At 55.1% G+C, this 15519-nt stretch overlaps 1 protein-coding gene across 7 annotated transcripts in view; it reads left to right on the forward strand.

Moving 5' to 3' along the window:
* Positions 1-15519, forward strand: part of LOC101682008 (myosin phosphatase Rho interacting protein) — a 147262-nt gene that overhangs the window by 105574 nt on the left and 26169 nt on the right. For 6 of the 7 annotated variants that reach the window (XM_045083628.1, XM_045083631.1, XM_045083630.1 and 3 more), the window contains exons 9-15: positions 192-305; positions 1851-1907; positions 3160-3228; positions 5758-5847; positions 8575-8684; positions 11731-12295; positions 14035-14151. In XM_045083628.1, the coding sequence (XP_044939563.1) occupies positions 192-305; positions 1851-1907; positions 3160-3228; positions 5758-5847; positions 8575-8684; positions 11731-12295; positions 14035-14151 (1122 nt within the window). The remainder of the gene's footprint in view (positions 1-191; positions 306-1850; positions 1908-3159; positions 3229-5757; positions 5848-8574; positions 8685-11730; positions 12296-14034; positions 14152-15519) is intronic. The other variant, XM_045083632.1, reaches the window with a different exon arrangement.

A 15519-nucleotide genomic window follows, 5' to 3' on the forward strand; every position in this document is an offset into this window, starting at 1 on the left:
CTGGACGAGGAGTCCCAGGATGCTGGCTCTGGTCCCCATGCTGGCCCAGACTTGCCATGGGACCCCAGACACAGTGCTCTCATCCTCGCCTGAGAACAGTCTTGACCCTCTCGCAGCTCTGGCTGCTGGTGCCCCTGTGCCTCATTGGAGTGTACTGGCTTGTACTGACTGGCGGCTGCTCTCTGCCACAGGACCTCCCCAGCGAAGCCCCCACAGCGCCTCTTCCGGACACCTCGGCCTCCCCCCTGTCTCCACACCGAAGAGCCAAGTCACTGGACAGGAGGTCCACGGAGTCCTCCCTGACGGTGAGCCCAGGCGCCCGCGCACCGAGGCCTGGAGACTCTGCTCCTGCTGCTTCTGTCACTTGGGGTCACTGTCTGCTTATGTCCGTGCGTCTATGCTGGCTGTCCCCTCTGCACTGGCCTTTGTGTCTGTGCATGGGAAGCAGATGCTGTGTTTTTTTCCCTTTCTGGACTCCATGGGCATCCTGAGCTCTGAAGTCCCTGGTGGAGGAGGCCACTTGGTCAAGGCAGCAAGATCCTGACTTCGGGGAACCAGGGCAACAGCAGGGAACCTCTGTTATTGTTTTGGGTGCTTGTTTCAGCCACATTTTGCAGGCAGGAGCCCCCTCTTGCCGGAAGCCCTTGCCTTGTTTGTGGTGTTTTCACCACAGGAGGAGAAAGGCCTTGGCCCTAGGTCCTTTGAGCTGCAGCGGTGGGGTGTGGTCATATAGGAGCATCGCTCCCTCCAGGAGCTGAGAGCAGCTGGCCAGAGGCCCTGGGAGTGGAGGACAGCTGCTCACAGGGTGACCTGGGACTCCTCAGCCTTCTGAGAAGCCCATGGTGAGTGCCACTTCTACCCCTGGGGAGTGGAACCACCACCCACACAGCGACATGAGCCTGAGTGAGGGCAGGAGGGCTTCTTACCTGGAGGAGGTTTGTTTTTTCCTTGAGTCTGGGAGTGGCTCAGAGATTTGGAACAGAGACTCCCAGAACATGGGTTGCTCGTGGTGGTCCTGCCACTGTACACCTGTTCTCATAATAATCCCCGAGTCCTTCAAGTACAGAAAGACGTCCCAGCCTGTTTCTGGCCAAGACGGCAGTAGGGAAGTGGAGAGCAAGCACACGGGGTGAGAGGAAGGGTGCTCCACATCTCTTTAGGCGCTGGCTTCACAGGTGTCCAGGCGTGAAACACAGGCCAGGCCCTGCTGTGCTGCAGGTGGTCCGCAGGCGCCTCCTCCGGCCCAGGGATATGGGTACAGGAAAGCCCAGCAGGACATCGCCCCCTGCTTTCCTGTCCGCTGTCCGGGGCTTGCATCTTGCCAGGAAATGGAGCCTAAAGCCCATCCCGTTGGATACACAGCCTCCAGGCCTCGGCAGGCCTGCTGCTACATCCTTGCTCAGCACTGTACGTGGGCTCTGTTCTTCAGGCTTCCTTTCTCAGTCTTTCTGTGGTTTCTGTGAGAACTTCTGATTTCTTCTTTTAGGGTTCACTGCAGGTTTTCCCCTTCGTGGGAAACACTAACAGACCCTCCCTCTGGGCCATTCTGTGCTGCCAGGCAGCTGCCGCGGACGTGACCAGGGCTTCTCTCAGAGCGTCCAGGCCGCCCAGCTGCTCCCAGGGTGCTGGGGCCATGCTCTTCCCCTTCCCTCTTCGTCAGCCCGCCAAGCCCAGCATCTCGTCCTGTGATGACACGCGGGTCTGCAGAGTGTTTGTGGGCAGGCGGAGAAAGCCCTCTCCCTGCTGCCCACCATCTGGACAGAAATATCCATGCCTCAGCCACCCTTTCCACACAACTGGGGTATCAGTGTGCTTTCTTCTGAACTCTTCTTTTCTTCTCCCTTTCCTAGCCCGACCTGCTGAATTTCAAGAAAGGCTGGCTGACCAAGCAGTACGAGGACGGCCAGGTGAGCACACAGGGCTGCCAGGCCCCTGAGGCGCTTCAGAGCAGGTGCGAGGGCTCCCCAGCCTTGTCCCCGCCAGGTGTGGGAACACCCGTTCCATCCGCCAGAGCCAATGCGGCCTCTTGTCTGGTGGGCCAGGACGGCGGTATGGCCGAGACCCCCTTCTCCTCAGGGAAGTGGAGGTGCACAGCCTCCCCAGCCTTAGTTCTGCAGTGGGGGACAGGGGTCTCTGGAGAAGGCTGCCCTCCTGTACCCCACAAGGGCCTCAGCCTCAGGCCAGGAGAGCATCCTCCAACTCTAGCTCCCTACCTGCTACTCTTTCCTCAAAGTTCTCCAGGAGCCCAGGCTTCCCAGGAAGGCTCTGGTTGTGTGGTTGGCTTGGGGTTGATTACAAGGCAGGACGAGTGGAAAGCAGCCAAGGGCTTCTAGACTCTACCAAAGCCTCCAGCTCTGCTGCAGTCCTGGGAGGAGCCGGTGCTGTACATTCTGGCCTTCAGACTCAAGCAGAAAGAGCCCTCTGCAGCCAGACCTGTCAGCCCCACCTCAACCCTGCTTGGGGCTGGAAGGCCAGGCCTCCAGGAAGGCATGAAGGGGAGCCTGCTAGCCCATACCGAGAGAGGCCCCGAAAGCCTGCCCTCCCGAGCTCCCTTCCATGCTTCCTGAGTGACTGTGCCGAAACATCCTCTTTTTCTCTCTCCTCCATATCAATCCCCCTGGCCTTGTCTGAAGACTCAAGTCTCCCTCCTTGCTACTCACAGCGAAGACTTGGGAAGCTAGCTGGCGGGTTTGCTCCTGCTGGCTGCAGGTGGGCGCGCCCCTCTGGTTAGCCACCAGTGGCTGTGGCTCACAGGCAGCCACCTGAGGATGGAGATGCTGTTTCCGCAGCCACTTTTCAGCTCTGAGGGCCCAGCCCCCTGTCTGCAGCCTCTGGAGTTGAGATTATGGACTGCGAAGCACTTTTCACCAGCCACACCGCTGTGGGTTACAGAGAGTCATAGCCTGTGGCCCACCCAGCTCCCCATGCTGCCTGGTCACGGGAGCCGCAGCTTAGCAAGTGCCCTGGGGTCCTGAGTGCATGGCTGCCAGCGGCCGGGGCAGAGTCCTATGTGTGTCTGCCACTCGCGGGAGGGGCCGCCTGCCCTCTGCTTTTCCTGCGCTCTGGGAGGTTCCGCCAGGACTCTGGCTGTGGATCACCGTGGAGCAGTAAGTGTGCTGCTCAGCTCTAGTTGAGTCTGCTTTTTCCCTTCCCTTTTAGTGGAAGAAACACTGGTTTGTCCTCGCTGATCAAAGTCTGAGATACTACAGGGACTCGGCAGCTGAGGAGGTGAGTGTCTTGGTTTCCTTCCCAGTTGTGGAGACAGCTAAAGCGGTCCAGGTGGCACCCGGCAGCTCTGGCTCCCAGCCGCTGCTTCTCCAGGGTCCAGGCCCCTTCTGTCTGTCGACTGGTGTCTAAGTTGCCATCATGGGTTTCCCGGTCTAGATCTGGGGGGAAGGCTGAGCATGGTGTGACCAGCTTTTGATGCTGTCGTGACTGATTCTTCCTGAGACACTGGCTGTGTAGAGGCCCTGCTTTCAGCACGTGGGTGGTGTGTTTTAGTGGCTTCTCTTCTCTGCTCTTTGAAAAACGTTGAAAGATGGCTTATTTTAAAACCAAGGATGAGCAGTTTTGTTTTTTCTACAAAAGATTTCATGGAGAATGGAGTCTCTTAAAGAAAGAGAACTAAATCTTGTCTCTTATCTTTTGGACAAAGATGGGATGTGACAAGTGAATTTGATTGGCCCAGTAGACTGCCTTGATTCCTTGCTTGAAGACCAACTAGAAGGGGCTCTTTTTTCTTCACCTACAAAAAAAATTATCTTTTGAGCAATTTGGCAAGTCTGTGTTCCTACCTTTCCCCTTGCATTCCACTCCAGGAATCCTTCAGATACATTTCCACAAATAGGAAAAGATCTGTGCCCAAGATTAGGCATCCCTGCACTTTTGTCAGAGTAGCAGATTGGTGAGGATCTAATTATCTGTCATTAGGGGGCTCGTTATATGTATTTGTATACCATGAACCTTAGAAAAAGAAGTTCTTTGTGGACTTCAGTAGAAAGATGTTGGTGATACAGGGGAGCTGAGGGTGGTATGAGCAGCTGGCCCCTAGTGCTGCCTGACGTCAGGAAACACAGAAGCATGTGTGGTTGTAGTGTGTGCGTAGATCAGCAGTTCTGAGTGTGGCCTCTGGACCCCTGGAGACTCTTTCGGGGGGGCTGGTCTACCCAAAACCATTGTTACAAAATTAAGATGCCATTTAAAGCCTCAGTTCTTGAAAACTCTTACATATCCCATGATTCAAAATTGACAGTGAGAATAAGTCACTTTTTCTGCATGCTGGAGTCCGGGGTGCCTCGTGGGAAAGCACGCACACCCTGTCCACGCAGCTAGCCAAGCCGGTGGCATCTCCTCGTGCAGTACCGGCTGTACCAGAGATAGCTGCTGAGACACACACTGCTCGTTTGCTTCAGGCATTCGGCACTTTCTTAAAAGTGAACAAAGTGAATCTATCCCTTCAAAGAAAATAGCTGACGATTTGTTGCCAGTGATACAGTTTGAGCCTTCAAGTGAAATCGGAACTTTGGAAAATGTGTTTTCCCCATCACAGACTTGACCGCTTCCCTTTCCTTACAGAGTGTCCTGACCACATGGGTGCCGATACTAACTTATTTTGAGCTCGTGTAATGAAATGTATCCACTTGTGAAAGATACCCATAACTTGATGTCTTCCAAATGACCAATATGCAAAAGTTGCAAAATCACACACGAGTAAAGGTCCATTCATAGGGCAGCAAAAAAACATGGATTTTAATACAATAGTATGGAAAGTCCCTTGATGGGATTTCAGATTTCATTTTGCAGTTAACCTTTTAGAGAGTACAACTTTTCACAGTGCAAGTCAATCAGACCATCGTGCCGCTCACCTCCAACAGTCATGTATGTCCATTATTCCTCAACCAAACTGGAAAAAAAGAAAGAAATGTCTTTCTTTTTACATCTCTCTTTTCCAGTCTGTATCTGTGTAAGGTTGGACTGTCTGCATATACGGTTGACCCTTGAAGAGACACAGAGATTGGGGGTGCTGTATCCTTCTGCAGTCGAAAACCTGCATATAACTTTTGACTCCCCCCAAACGGAACTAAGAGCCTACTGTTGATCACAGGCCTTAACATTTGCATGTTATGTGTATCGTGTACTATATTCTTAGAATAAAGTAAGCTAGAGAAAGGCCATTAAGAAAATCATAAGGAAGAGAAAATACATTTATAGTACTGTACTACATAAAAAAAAAATCCATGTGTAACCTGGACCCACGCAATTAAAACCCATATTGTTCAAGGGTCAACAGTGCTTCATCCAAAATGGTAATTGTATAGGATGAGCGTAGCCATAGACGTGAGAATCCAGCTGTCCTTGGAAGCCAAGCATTTAAAGAAAGATTTGCAAAAATCCCTTCCTGACTTTTTAGAATATTTTTTGTGAAAAAATAAAATGGATCATTTGTGTTCTTAAGTGAGCAAATATGTTTACCTTCTTCTACCTTATTTCTAATATGCTGAATATCCTCAATAGATAAAAGCCACATAAATGAAAACTCTTTGGGGGTCCTCAATTTTTAAGAATAAAAGAGAGTCCAAGCATCAGGTTGCAGAACCACTGGCATGTGCCATGTGTGGCAGCATGGGGACGTGGCATGGATACCTCCATGCAGCAGGGATAGGCGGAATCCTCACTCATCAGCGTATATGCCCATGAGCATAAAGCTAATGTGGAAATCCGCTTGTCCAGGTGTACACATTTCCTTTCTCTCTGTAGGCGGCTGACTTGGATGGGGAAATTGACTTATCTACATGTTACGACGTCACCGAGTATCCAGTCCAGAGAAACTATGGCTTCCAGATACATGTGAGCCCAGGGTGGAGTTGGGGCACCGGCTGGGCATGGAGGTGGGGGACACAGGCTCCTGTGGGAACATTTCTCCAAGAATCTGATGTCCTGGTCTGGGGACACTTGTGTACAAGCCTGACCTCCTAACTTGTATTAACCAAACCCAGGGGAGACCAGGGTTCAGACCCAAAGGTCGATGATTTTATTATAAGGAGTAGTCTGGGCGGCAACCCACTGGGCTACTGGTCATGGCAGTCCCTCCGTGCAGGGCAAGTGTGCAGACACCAAGGCCCGGTCAGAGATGGCACTGCTGGCCCGGCACCAGGGCCAGGGCATGAGCTTGGTGGCCCATGCTGCCCTGCTGTGATACTCTTCTGCCTTTGTCCCTACAGAAGGAATAGACATGCTTGATAAGCCAGCGTGTCAGACAGTAGTGGAGTCTGGCTTTCTTGGCCTGTGCAGACACCCCCCACCCCTTCCCCACTACCTCTCCATTTTAAAGAGCAGGTCTCTCTGGGTAGGGCATCCCAGGAGTAATAAGTGTTTTCTCGTTAAGTCAGCACCCATCACTGGGCTTGTTACAGCTTCGTTATTCTAGGACTTTCTTCTGTATGACGAGTCCATGGCCCGAACCACAAGGTGCCAGTCTGTCTCTGAGAACTCACCTGCTCTTCCCGTCACAGGCAACATTTCCAAGTCCCCTCTGTTCCCTTGCTGATCTCGGCTGTCATTCAGACCCCTGTTCACTTTACTCTGGGAAGGGCAGTGTGAGCTTAGCATCGGTTCTGATGCTTTTCCATGAGGCCCGCAGACTCAGAGAGATTGCTGTCAGTGCAGGAGAGTGGGTCCCAGGAGGGGCTCAGCCTGGCCCACTAAGGAGCTTTAGGATCTTGCAAGGTAAAGCTGGAGTGCTGAGTTTGCCGTGTTCTTGCCTGGCCAGCAGACTTGGTGGCACCTGCAAGGTGGCTGAATGCAGAAGCCAGGTGAGGGAGGCACCGTGAGAGCCCTGTGGGCTGGTCACGAGTCAGTCCCATCCTGAGGTTGGGGGAAGCCCTGGAATGTGGTGGAAGACATGAGGCAGTTGTGCCTTAGTAAGCCACAACCAGCAGGACATGGAGCGCACTTAGAAAGGAGGGGAAGGTACAGGCAGAAGGCCAGGTGGTGAGGGGCAGAGGCAATGGTGACAAGGGCCGTGGCAAAAGAGCAGCTGGGCGCGGCTGTGGCGGGGGGAGGAGGAGGCAGCTGTGAGGTCTGCGCCCTAGAGCATGGTGAGCCTTGTGCTGCAGTCGGGCGGCAGAGGAGGGGATCCTCTGGACTTCAGGCCTGGGCTGTGTTGGAGGTCTCCCTAAGAATAGCAGGCAGCCACTGGCATTGACGTGGTCGGGAAGGAGCTCTCTTCAGGTGAGAGATGAGCTCATGGGAGAGAACATACAGAATGCTGAGGTCAGACTGCAGATACCCACACTGGAGTGCGAGGAAGCAGAGGATGCTGGGATGCCAGTGGGGGGTGCTGGTTCCAGGGGCATGGGGAGGGCCGGTGCTTCAGAGAGCCCTGAGGTGGCAGCCCTGCCCTTGGCTTGCACAGAGAGGAAAGTGGGGAGGGAGAGATGGGGAGGGACTTGGGCTGTGGGACTTCTCGAATTGGGGTGCCAGTGGGGGCACAAGCTGTGCCAAGCCAAGCCTAGCCCATGCTGGGCTGGCACGTGGTTTCATATTTTGGCCCTTGGCTCTGCCATTGTCCATCCCAAAATCATCTTGGCGAATTCCTCTTCCCATCGGCTGACCAGCTGTGTCTCATAGGCCAATTGGTCAGTAGCCTGAGAAGCCTAGAGAACAGTACTGATGCCCTCTCTTCTGTGACACAGGAGCCCGAGGTGCAGAAGCTGGGAGGTGGCCTCCAGGAGACCACTATTTGCGTGTTGTGCCCCTTCCATCTTGGGAGGTGCCTGGCAGTGTGGCTTAGTGATACAAGGGTTGCAGCCCAGAGGCATGGCCTTGCTGCCTGGCTCCCCTGTCCTCCTGTCCACCTTCTGTCCCACATAGTACAGCTCCTCCCCCCCAGCCACCACCAGCATACTCCTCCATCTTGACTCGTGTCCCACCAGGTCACCCGGCTCAGGGGCTGGCGGTCCAGGGATTGTCCTAGAAGCACCCCCTCCGCTCCCATGCCCTATCAATGAGGGACTGTGTACCACCTCCTTTGCTGCCCCAGAACCTCCCTCTTCTGTCACTAGCACTCTGTGCTAAATCTTACTACGACTGCCCAGGCGGTGGCACAGCAGGGCTCCCTGCCTCTTCTCAGCCTGATAGATGCGGCCCCCATCAGGCCCGACCCACCCGCTGAGTCCCGTGCCTGCCACTCTCCAGGCCATCACCCTGTGCACCTGGTGTGCGTGGCTGTGTGGCACTGGGCCTGGGATGGAGCTTTCCCCAGCCTGGGGGTCCCTTCCCATGGCTCCCCACACACTGGCTTCGTTGTTGCGTTGTGCTCCTTCCCCCAGTCTGTGAGCCCCTGAGAGAGCAGGGCAAGCCATCCCAGGGCTGGGGACATTGCAGGCAAACAGGAAACCAAGGATGATGGCTGAGGCCACCACGGAAGCACATTTCCTTTGCTCTCTGGCCCTTCTTCAAAGGGGACACACACAGTTCTACCACAGCCCCCTCCCTGGCTGTAGTTCTCCCTGCAGGATGTCCTTTGGGGTCAGGGAGGGGACAGTCCCTGATGACAGCTTGTCTTTCGTGTAGACAAAGGAGGGCGAATTCACTCTCTCTGCCATGACATCTGGAATTCGGCGGAATTGGATCCAGACCATCATGAAGCATGTCCATCCAACCTCTGCCCCAGACGTCACAAGGTAGGACAGCCGGGTGCCTGAGGGAGCCCCCTTCCCTTCCAGCCACCGGCTCACTCCTTCGTGGGTCTGTGGTTCTTCTGGCCCAGCACAGCCTTCTTCCTTCCTCCTTCGTCCCACTGCTGACTGGCCCCCGTCAGTCTCCCTCTGGCTTCCTGGTTTTTCTGCCTCCGGTGACCTTTTCCTCCCTTAAGCCTGGCCAGTGGAGCTGTCTGTGCAAGGGACGTTTGTGCCCCTGTCGGGACTGAACTTAGTGGGAGAAGCCCCTCCAGCTTAGGCACTGGGCCTCTCTGATGGTAGAGTAAGAGCAGCCCTGGAGGCCGCCTTCACAGGCCGCCAGAATGTTCCTTTCTCTTGGTCTTTTTGCTCCACGACTCCATCTGTTGGATTTCTGTACAACCAGGAAAAATTTCTTTGAGACTCAGTGCTAGAACTGGGTTGGACCTCTTGTTCTTCCCTCCTGCTGAGTCTCTGTGGCTCGCAAACCTCATGACGTTCCATGTGCCTTCCTCCTCCTGCCCTGAAGTTAGAACCTGCTGTTTCTAGTTTAAGAAAAAGAAAAAATTCTGGTGGGTGGGGCTGGTTCCACGATGCCCAGAACTCTGTCATTCTCAGCTGAAGGCTTTGGAGCCTTTGCCTCTTCTGAGAACGTCCCATTTATGCTTTTCAGGTCACGTACTTTGCGTGACTCTTCAAGTGTCTTTCTTGTGTTGTTGGTCACACGTGGAGTGGCGTCCCAGGGCCCACTGTGTGCCCCCCAGCAGCCTGGGGCAGCCATGGCCATGCCGAATCTTTGTCAAGGGCTTGCCTACTTCCTAGTGACGCTGCAGCTCTTTGAGCAAGAAAGCGGGAACAGAATCTCCTCTCCCTGTTGGCATTGTTCATTCCCTCATTTATTAAGTGAACAGAATATATGGTTGATTGTTCCTGTCAGTAAGTCAAGGTGTTGGTGGCCGGGACAAGTTCTCAAGTGTCCTGTTATGAGAGCTTATCTGTGAGTGGAGTGCGTCTTGCCTGCAGAGATGAGCGGGGTGCCCTCATTCTCATGGGGCAGCCTTGCTGGCTATCCTGGGGCTCTCTTCTAGCCAGGAGCCCAGGCCAAAGCTTTGTGAGGTTAGCAAAGCAAGAAAGGCAGCTCAGGGTTCTCGGGCAAGGCTGCTGCAACAGTGATTCGGGTGGTGGACATGAGAGGGCCTGAGGTCCTGTCCTGGCCACCAGCCTTTCCCTGCCTGCTGTGTCCCAGTCAGCCCTGGCTGCTCCACAAGGGCCTGGCCCTGTGCAGATTGAGGGGCCCAGCTGAGGAAGCCAGCTTGGGACGTCACCAGGCTGGCACATGGCACTGGCCTCAGAACAGGTGAAGAGGACACATGGCGCATGTGCACGTGCACATATGTCCCAGGCTGGCATTCATGGTTCCCTGTCACACTCAGACGCTGGGTCCATGCAGGGACCACAGGCCCACAGGGACCAGGTCTTTCCTTTATGTAGGAAGGTGGACTTAGTGATTGCCTTCCTGACTGGAATTTACTTCAGAATTGGTATATCTCAAACTTAGGGGGTCCTCACCCTCCCCTAGTTTGTCTTTAGCTTCTCTGCTGGTTTTCTGTGGGCTTTCATAGTTTGAGGAAAATTTGGACTTTTTTTAGTGCTTACGGGGCCAAGTCCCAAGAAGGTATTGGAAGCAAATATAAAGGTCAGAGGTGCAGGTTTGAGCGATGCCCCATAGTCCCCCTGCTTCGGTGGTGGGGTTGCAGGGCCTTCCTGCCTGGGGCTGGAGGAGTTTCCTCCCACAGAGCCATGGCTGCTGCTGCCAGCCCTCCATGTGGCCCTAATGCCCCACACAGTTGGGAGCCTGGGTCAGCTCTCAGTTGGGTGGTGTTGGAAGGACTCTTCTGGAGAACTTTTATTCAAATGCACAGACCATTTTATTCAGATGGTCTTAAATTGGCACTTTGCAGGCCCCACCACCCTAAAGCACTTGAGACAAATGACCCAAAGCCTGATGATGACCATGTTTTCTTTCCCTTGGGTGCCTCTTCTCCAGGCTCCCTTCTCTTTGATTCCCATTTGAAGACCGGCACTCCCTGGAGCTCCTGGGTGGTGCAGCCGTTAGGCTGGCACTTGATTTCAGCTCAGGTCTTAATCTCAGGGTCATGAGTTCAAGCCCCGTGTCGGGCTCCATGCTAGGCATGGAGCCTATTTAAAAAAAAAAAAATTAGTGACAGGTGCCCCCAACACCACCCTCGCTGGGGCCCTCAAGACCCTGGGTGGCTTCCAACTCTGTTCTGCCGCCTTGGCCAGGGCCAGGGGCCACTCTGCTCCCGGGGCCTCAAACCACAGCTGATGTTCCCGCCTCACCTCTGCTCAGGGATGTCCTCTGTAGGAATCTTTGCTTTGGGGCAAATTGAACAAAGGCATGGACTCCTTACTGGGCAAGGAGGGGTGCCCTTGAATCTGCTCCCTACTCACCTGTGTGGTGCAGGCACCTAGGTGCCGGCTGGGCCATCTCTCTTCCCATGGCACAGTGGGCTCTGGCCTTTCATGCTGTGATCTGTCCCACCAGCCACCGGAGTGGTTTCTTAAAATGCAGACCTGACTGGGTTATTTACCACTTGTTAAAGAACCCTTGAACCTCTGGGGAGAAGTGGTTGGTCTCACCCATTCTGTCAGCACTGCCTGGAGCACACACGCCATAGGCTTGGCCTCCCACATGACCTCATTTAGATGGTGGCCGTGCCTGGTGCAGCCTGATGGAGCCTCCACTGTGACACTTGGCGACAGCACCTCCTCGGTCCAGGTTTCCTCTGAGGTCTGAGACTGGAAACTCTGAGCCATCTATGGCGGCTCTTCCTTTCTTGTCCCCACTCAGAACCGGTTTAGGTTCCCCCTGTGGAAGGAACACAAGTAAAGGGAAAGTGTCCTTTCCTCCCCTCCCCTGTGGGAGCCATAGCAGCGTAGAAGGAGGAAGTGGTAGAGCTAGGCACCCCTCTGGGGCAGGTGGCTGTCACCGGGAGCTGCACCTGACAGGCTCTCTGCCCCTTGCTCCCAGCTCACTGCCAGAGGAAAAGAACCGGAGCAGCTCCTCCTTTGAGACCTGCCTGAGGCCGAGTGAGAAGCCTGAGGGAGAGCGTGGAGAGCCAGACCCCGAGCAGAAGAGGAGCCGGGCTAGGGAGCGGAGGCGGGAGGGCCGCTCTAAGACCTTTGATTGGGCTGAGTTCCGCCCTATCCAGCAGGCCTTGGCTCAGGAGAGGGCCAGTGCCACTGGGGCTTCTGATGCCCACCCCGAGGCTGAGGCCGGCGAGCTGGAGCGGGAGCGAGCTCGGCGGCGGGAAGAGCGCCGTAAGCGCTTCGGGATGCTCGATGCTACAGATGGGCCGGCGGCAGACGACATGGCCCTGCGGATGGAGGTTGACCGCAGCCCAGGGCTGCCTGTGACCGCTGACCTCAAGACACAGAACGTCCACGTGGAGATCGAGCAGCGGTGGCATCAGGTGGAGACCACTCCTCTCCGGGAAGAAAAGCAGGTGCCCATTGCCCCCCTGCACCTGTCCTCCTCCGAGGATGGAAGTGACCGGCTTTCCACTCACGAGCTGACCTCTCTGCTGGAGAAGGAGGTAATGGGCAGACAGGTGATGGGGTTCTGTGCAGCAGCCTTTCCCAGCACCTGCTGTACCTGGTGGTGGCCAGAGCTGTTCAGCCACATAATACTGAGGGTCGTGTGGTCCAGACTGCTCAGAGAGACAGACACATGGACAGACAGGTCCTTAGAGTACAGTGCAGGCACAAGGTACAGGAGGGTGCCATGTCATGGAGGGTGGCAGGCTTTTCCAGAAGGAAAAGGTGTTTGCCATGCAGGGACACTGCCGTATAGAGCCAGGAATGGACAGAGACTAGGCCGATGGGATGCAGGACTCAGGAGCAGACTTTGTCCTACCCTGTTATGGGCACGAACTAGAGATTTGAGGCAGGAGAGGGGCATGAGCAGAGTTAGGTTTCCATATGCAGTGGGCAGCCCTGGATCAGAGGGGCCAAAGCTTGGAGGCAGAGACCAGCCCCGAGGCTTTTGCAGCAGCCCAGTAACCATTGATGGGATCTGGGGTGGGGGGTGCAGGTCATGCAGCAGGAGGCAGAGGCTGGATTCTGGATGTTAAGGAATATTCAGAATGTGAAACAGAGGCCGTGGGGAAGAAGGGGGTAAGAATCTGGCAGGCTGGGCAGACAATTGCCGTCATGCCACCAACTTGACTAGTTCATTGGGCACCAGAGCAGGCCCTCTGGGATGTAGCGTATCCAGAGATCAGATCTGGAAAACTTGGTAGTGGATTTGTAAATCTGAACAGTGAGTTTCCTGAACAAGAAGGTTCAGCATTGTACTGGCCTCTTAGGAACATTCAGGAGTATGTTTCAAATGTATTCTTCTACAGAAGTAGCTAATGAAAGTGAAGAATGGCACGTGGCCCTGCCCTCGCTTGTGATTTTCCTGTTAAATTTATGAAGCTAACATGAATCATTAACACCAGCGCTCGAATTTTTTCCCATTTCTAGACATGGTAAAGGCAAGGTGCAAAGAACTTCATGTTCACCTTGCTCTAAACTGTCAGAGAGGGCCTGCTGGCTTGCAGGTCACACACTGGACCATGAAGCTGTCACAGACAGCAGTCTGGGAGCCAGGTGTCTCAGTGCCGCCCACAGCAGTGCCCGGCTGCGCTCTGCCCCTCCAGCGCCCCCCACCCCACCCTTGCAAGCCAGCATCCAGTAGGCACCTGAGGGAGGGTTCAGGGAAGAGGTAGATGGATGGATTACTCAATTCAAAGCCACTGAAAGCAGAAGAGTGGGAGGTGGCTTGCTCGCTTCACACATCTCATGGAACCCTTCCCACAAACAGCTTGCATGGAATCCGTCACGTTAAGAGGGGTCAACAGCAGCCGTTTGAGCGGAAGCCATGGCAGGGCCTGAAGTGAGGGCTTCCAGGGGCAGCTCCGGCCTGTTTGACCACACTGAGGAAACCGCAGGACCCAGCGGGGTGGTCTTCTGACACAGGCGCAAAGCCCGCATCTCCTGGTGGGGTCTGCTCCCCACATCCTTACGGGCACGTGGGAATTCCGTGGGTGCCCCGGGTAACAGGTGTGGTGCTGTCATATACGGCTTGAGCTGGAACCCTCAGTTCCAGATGCCGCAGATAAAGACCAAATCAGCACGTGCCCTGAAACATAGCCACAGGGCAGGCCAGCCCAGGTGTCTTGTGTGCGCCAGTCTGACAAGAGCCAGAAACACCACTGCCAGCCCATGCTGAGCTGCTGCCTCTGGTCCTTGCTGTCCCTATGCTCAAAACTGCGTGTCTCTTTCCCAACAGTTGGAGCAGAGCCAGAAGGAGGCCTCCGACCTTCTGGAGCAGAACCGGCTCCTGCAGGACCAGCTGAGGGTGGCTCTGGGCCGGGAGCAGAGCGCTCGGGAGGGCTACGTGCTGCAGGTAGGGCTGAGGGGCTGCTGCTGCCCTTGTTCGTTTGGGCTTCAGCGTGAGGACCCAGGGAGGCTAGGAATGTGCAAAACCTGGCTGAGCAGGGCCAGCCTGTCCCCAGGGCCGCCCCCGCCGGGCTCTGCCGCAGCGCCACGGCCCACAGGCTGGCGGGTCCTCTAACCTCACCGTTGTAGGACGTTGTGGAGAATCTGCCTGAAACCTCTGTTTCCAAGGGTTTTTCTTTTTGTTTCCTAATGAAATCATCCTGATCATCTTTCCTCTTGGCTCTCAGAGTACCCAATATATACTTATTATCAGTATCACATGTCTGCGTGTCGTTTCTACGTGCTTTCACAAACAGCCGTACTAGGTCCATTGTCCCCACTGAAGAGCCTGAGTAGTAGCAGCCAAGTGCCTCCTTATCACCAAGGTGGTGGCAGACTTAGAACCATCCTTGACCTTCTGTGTAGCACACCTACAGGGCAGTCTGGGGCCATTAGCACTGGCCTAGTGGCTCCCTTATTTTTTGCCTCGGCTGAGGTGCCGGGGGAAAGTGGCCACCCGGCCATCGGCCAACTCTCCCAGCAGCCTAATGGAGAGTCTAATGAGAAGGGCAGCAGCCTGAGTCCTGAGCTGAGACCCAAACCCATGCTCCGGCAGTGAGTTCCACGCCCACATGCCAGCCAGCAAGCAGTGGGTGCTGCCCTGGTGTCTAGCCAGTGGGAACCTATTGTCCTATACCATTCTGGCCCTGAGTTCTGGGGCACAAAACAACACACTCGTGCCCCATCATGCTGATATGCTGGTGCAGAGAGGGTGGCGGATAGAGCAGTGCTGCAGAAGTGCAGAGGGTTGAGGGAATAGGGAACTCGAGCTCCCAGCCAAGGCTGAGGACACAGCACTCCAGTCAGGGTCCCGCCACCGACCAGTAGAAGGTGGTGCCATCCCCTGCAACCTCAGCCTCCTTGCCTGTGTAGACTTAGAACTTGACCCCAAGGGCCTTTCCAGCTCTCAGGGACCCTGAGTCTCTCTGATAAGTGTCTGCATTGACGTTTCCAGACCACAGCACCCCGGCCACCGTGGGCCAACTCAACCCAGGCAGCACATGAGCCTCTGGGCAGAGTTTACCTTCCCTCCTGTCTCCGTGCTGTTATTTGTTGCATGTTTCCTCTGCCTCCTCTTTCTCCCCTGGCTTTGACCATGGCCCTGGGTGCCCCTTGTGCCCTGGTCCTCCCCAGCCCCTTCAGCCAAGGAATGGCCATGCCCAGGTCCTATTCTCGGGCACAAGGGACTGGTGGTGGTGGGCATCCCCCTTTCCTGTGTATGTTTCCTGGGTCATTTTGTGCAGACTTTCGAGGTTTGGGGAGCATCTTTTTAAAC

The sequence above is a fragment of the Mustela putorius genome, unplaced genomic scaffold, assembly GCF_011764305.1.
Source record: "Mustela putorius furo isolate JIRA1106 unplaced genomic scaffold, ASM1176430v1.1 tig00000731_pilon_pilon_pilon, whole genome shotgun sequence".
Taxonomy (NCBI): Eukaryota; Metazoa; Chordata; class Mammalia; order Carnivora; family Mustelidae; genus Mustela; species Mustela putorius.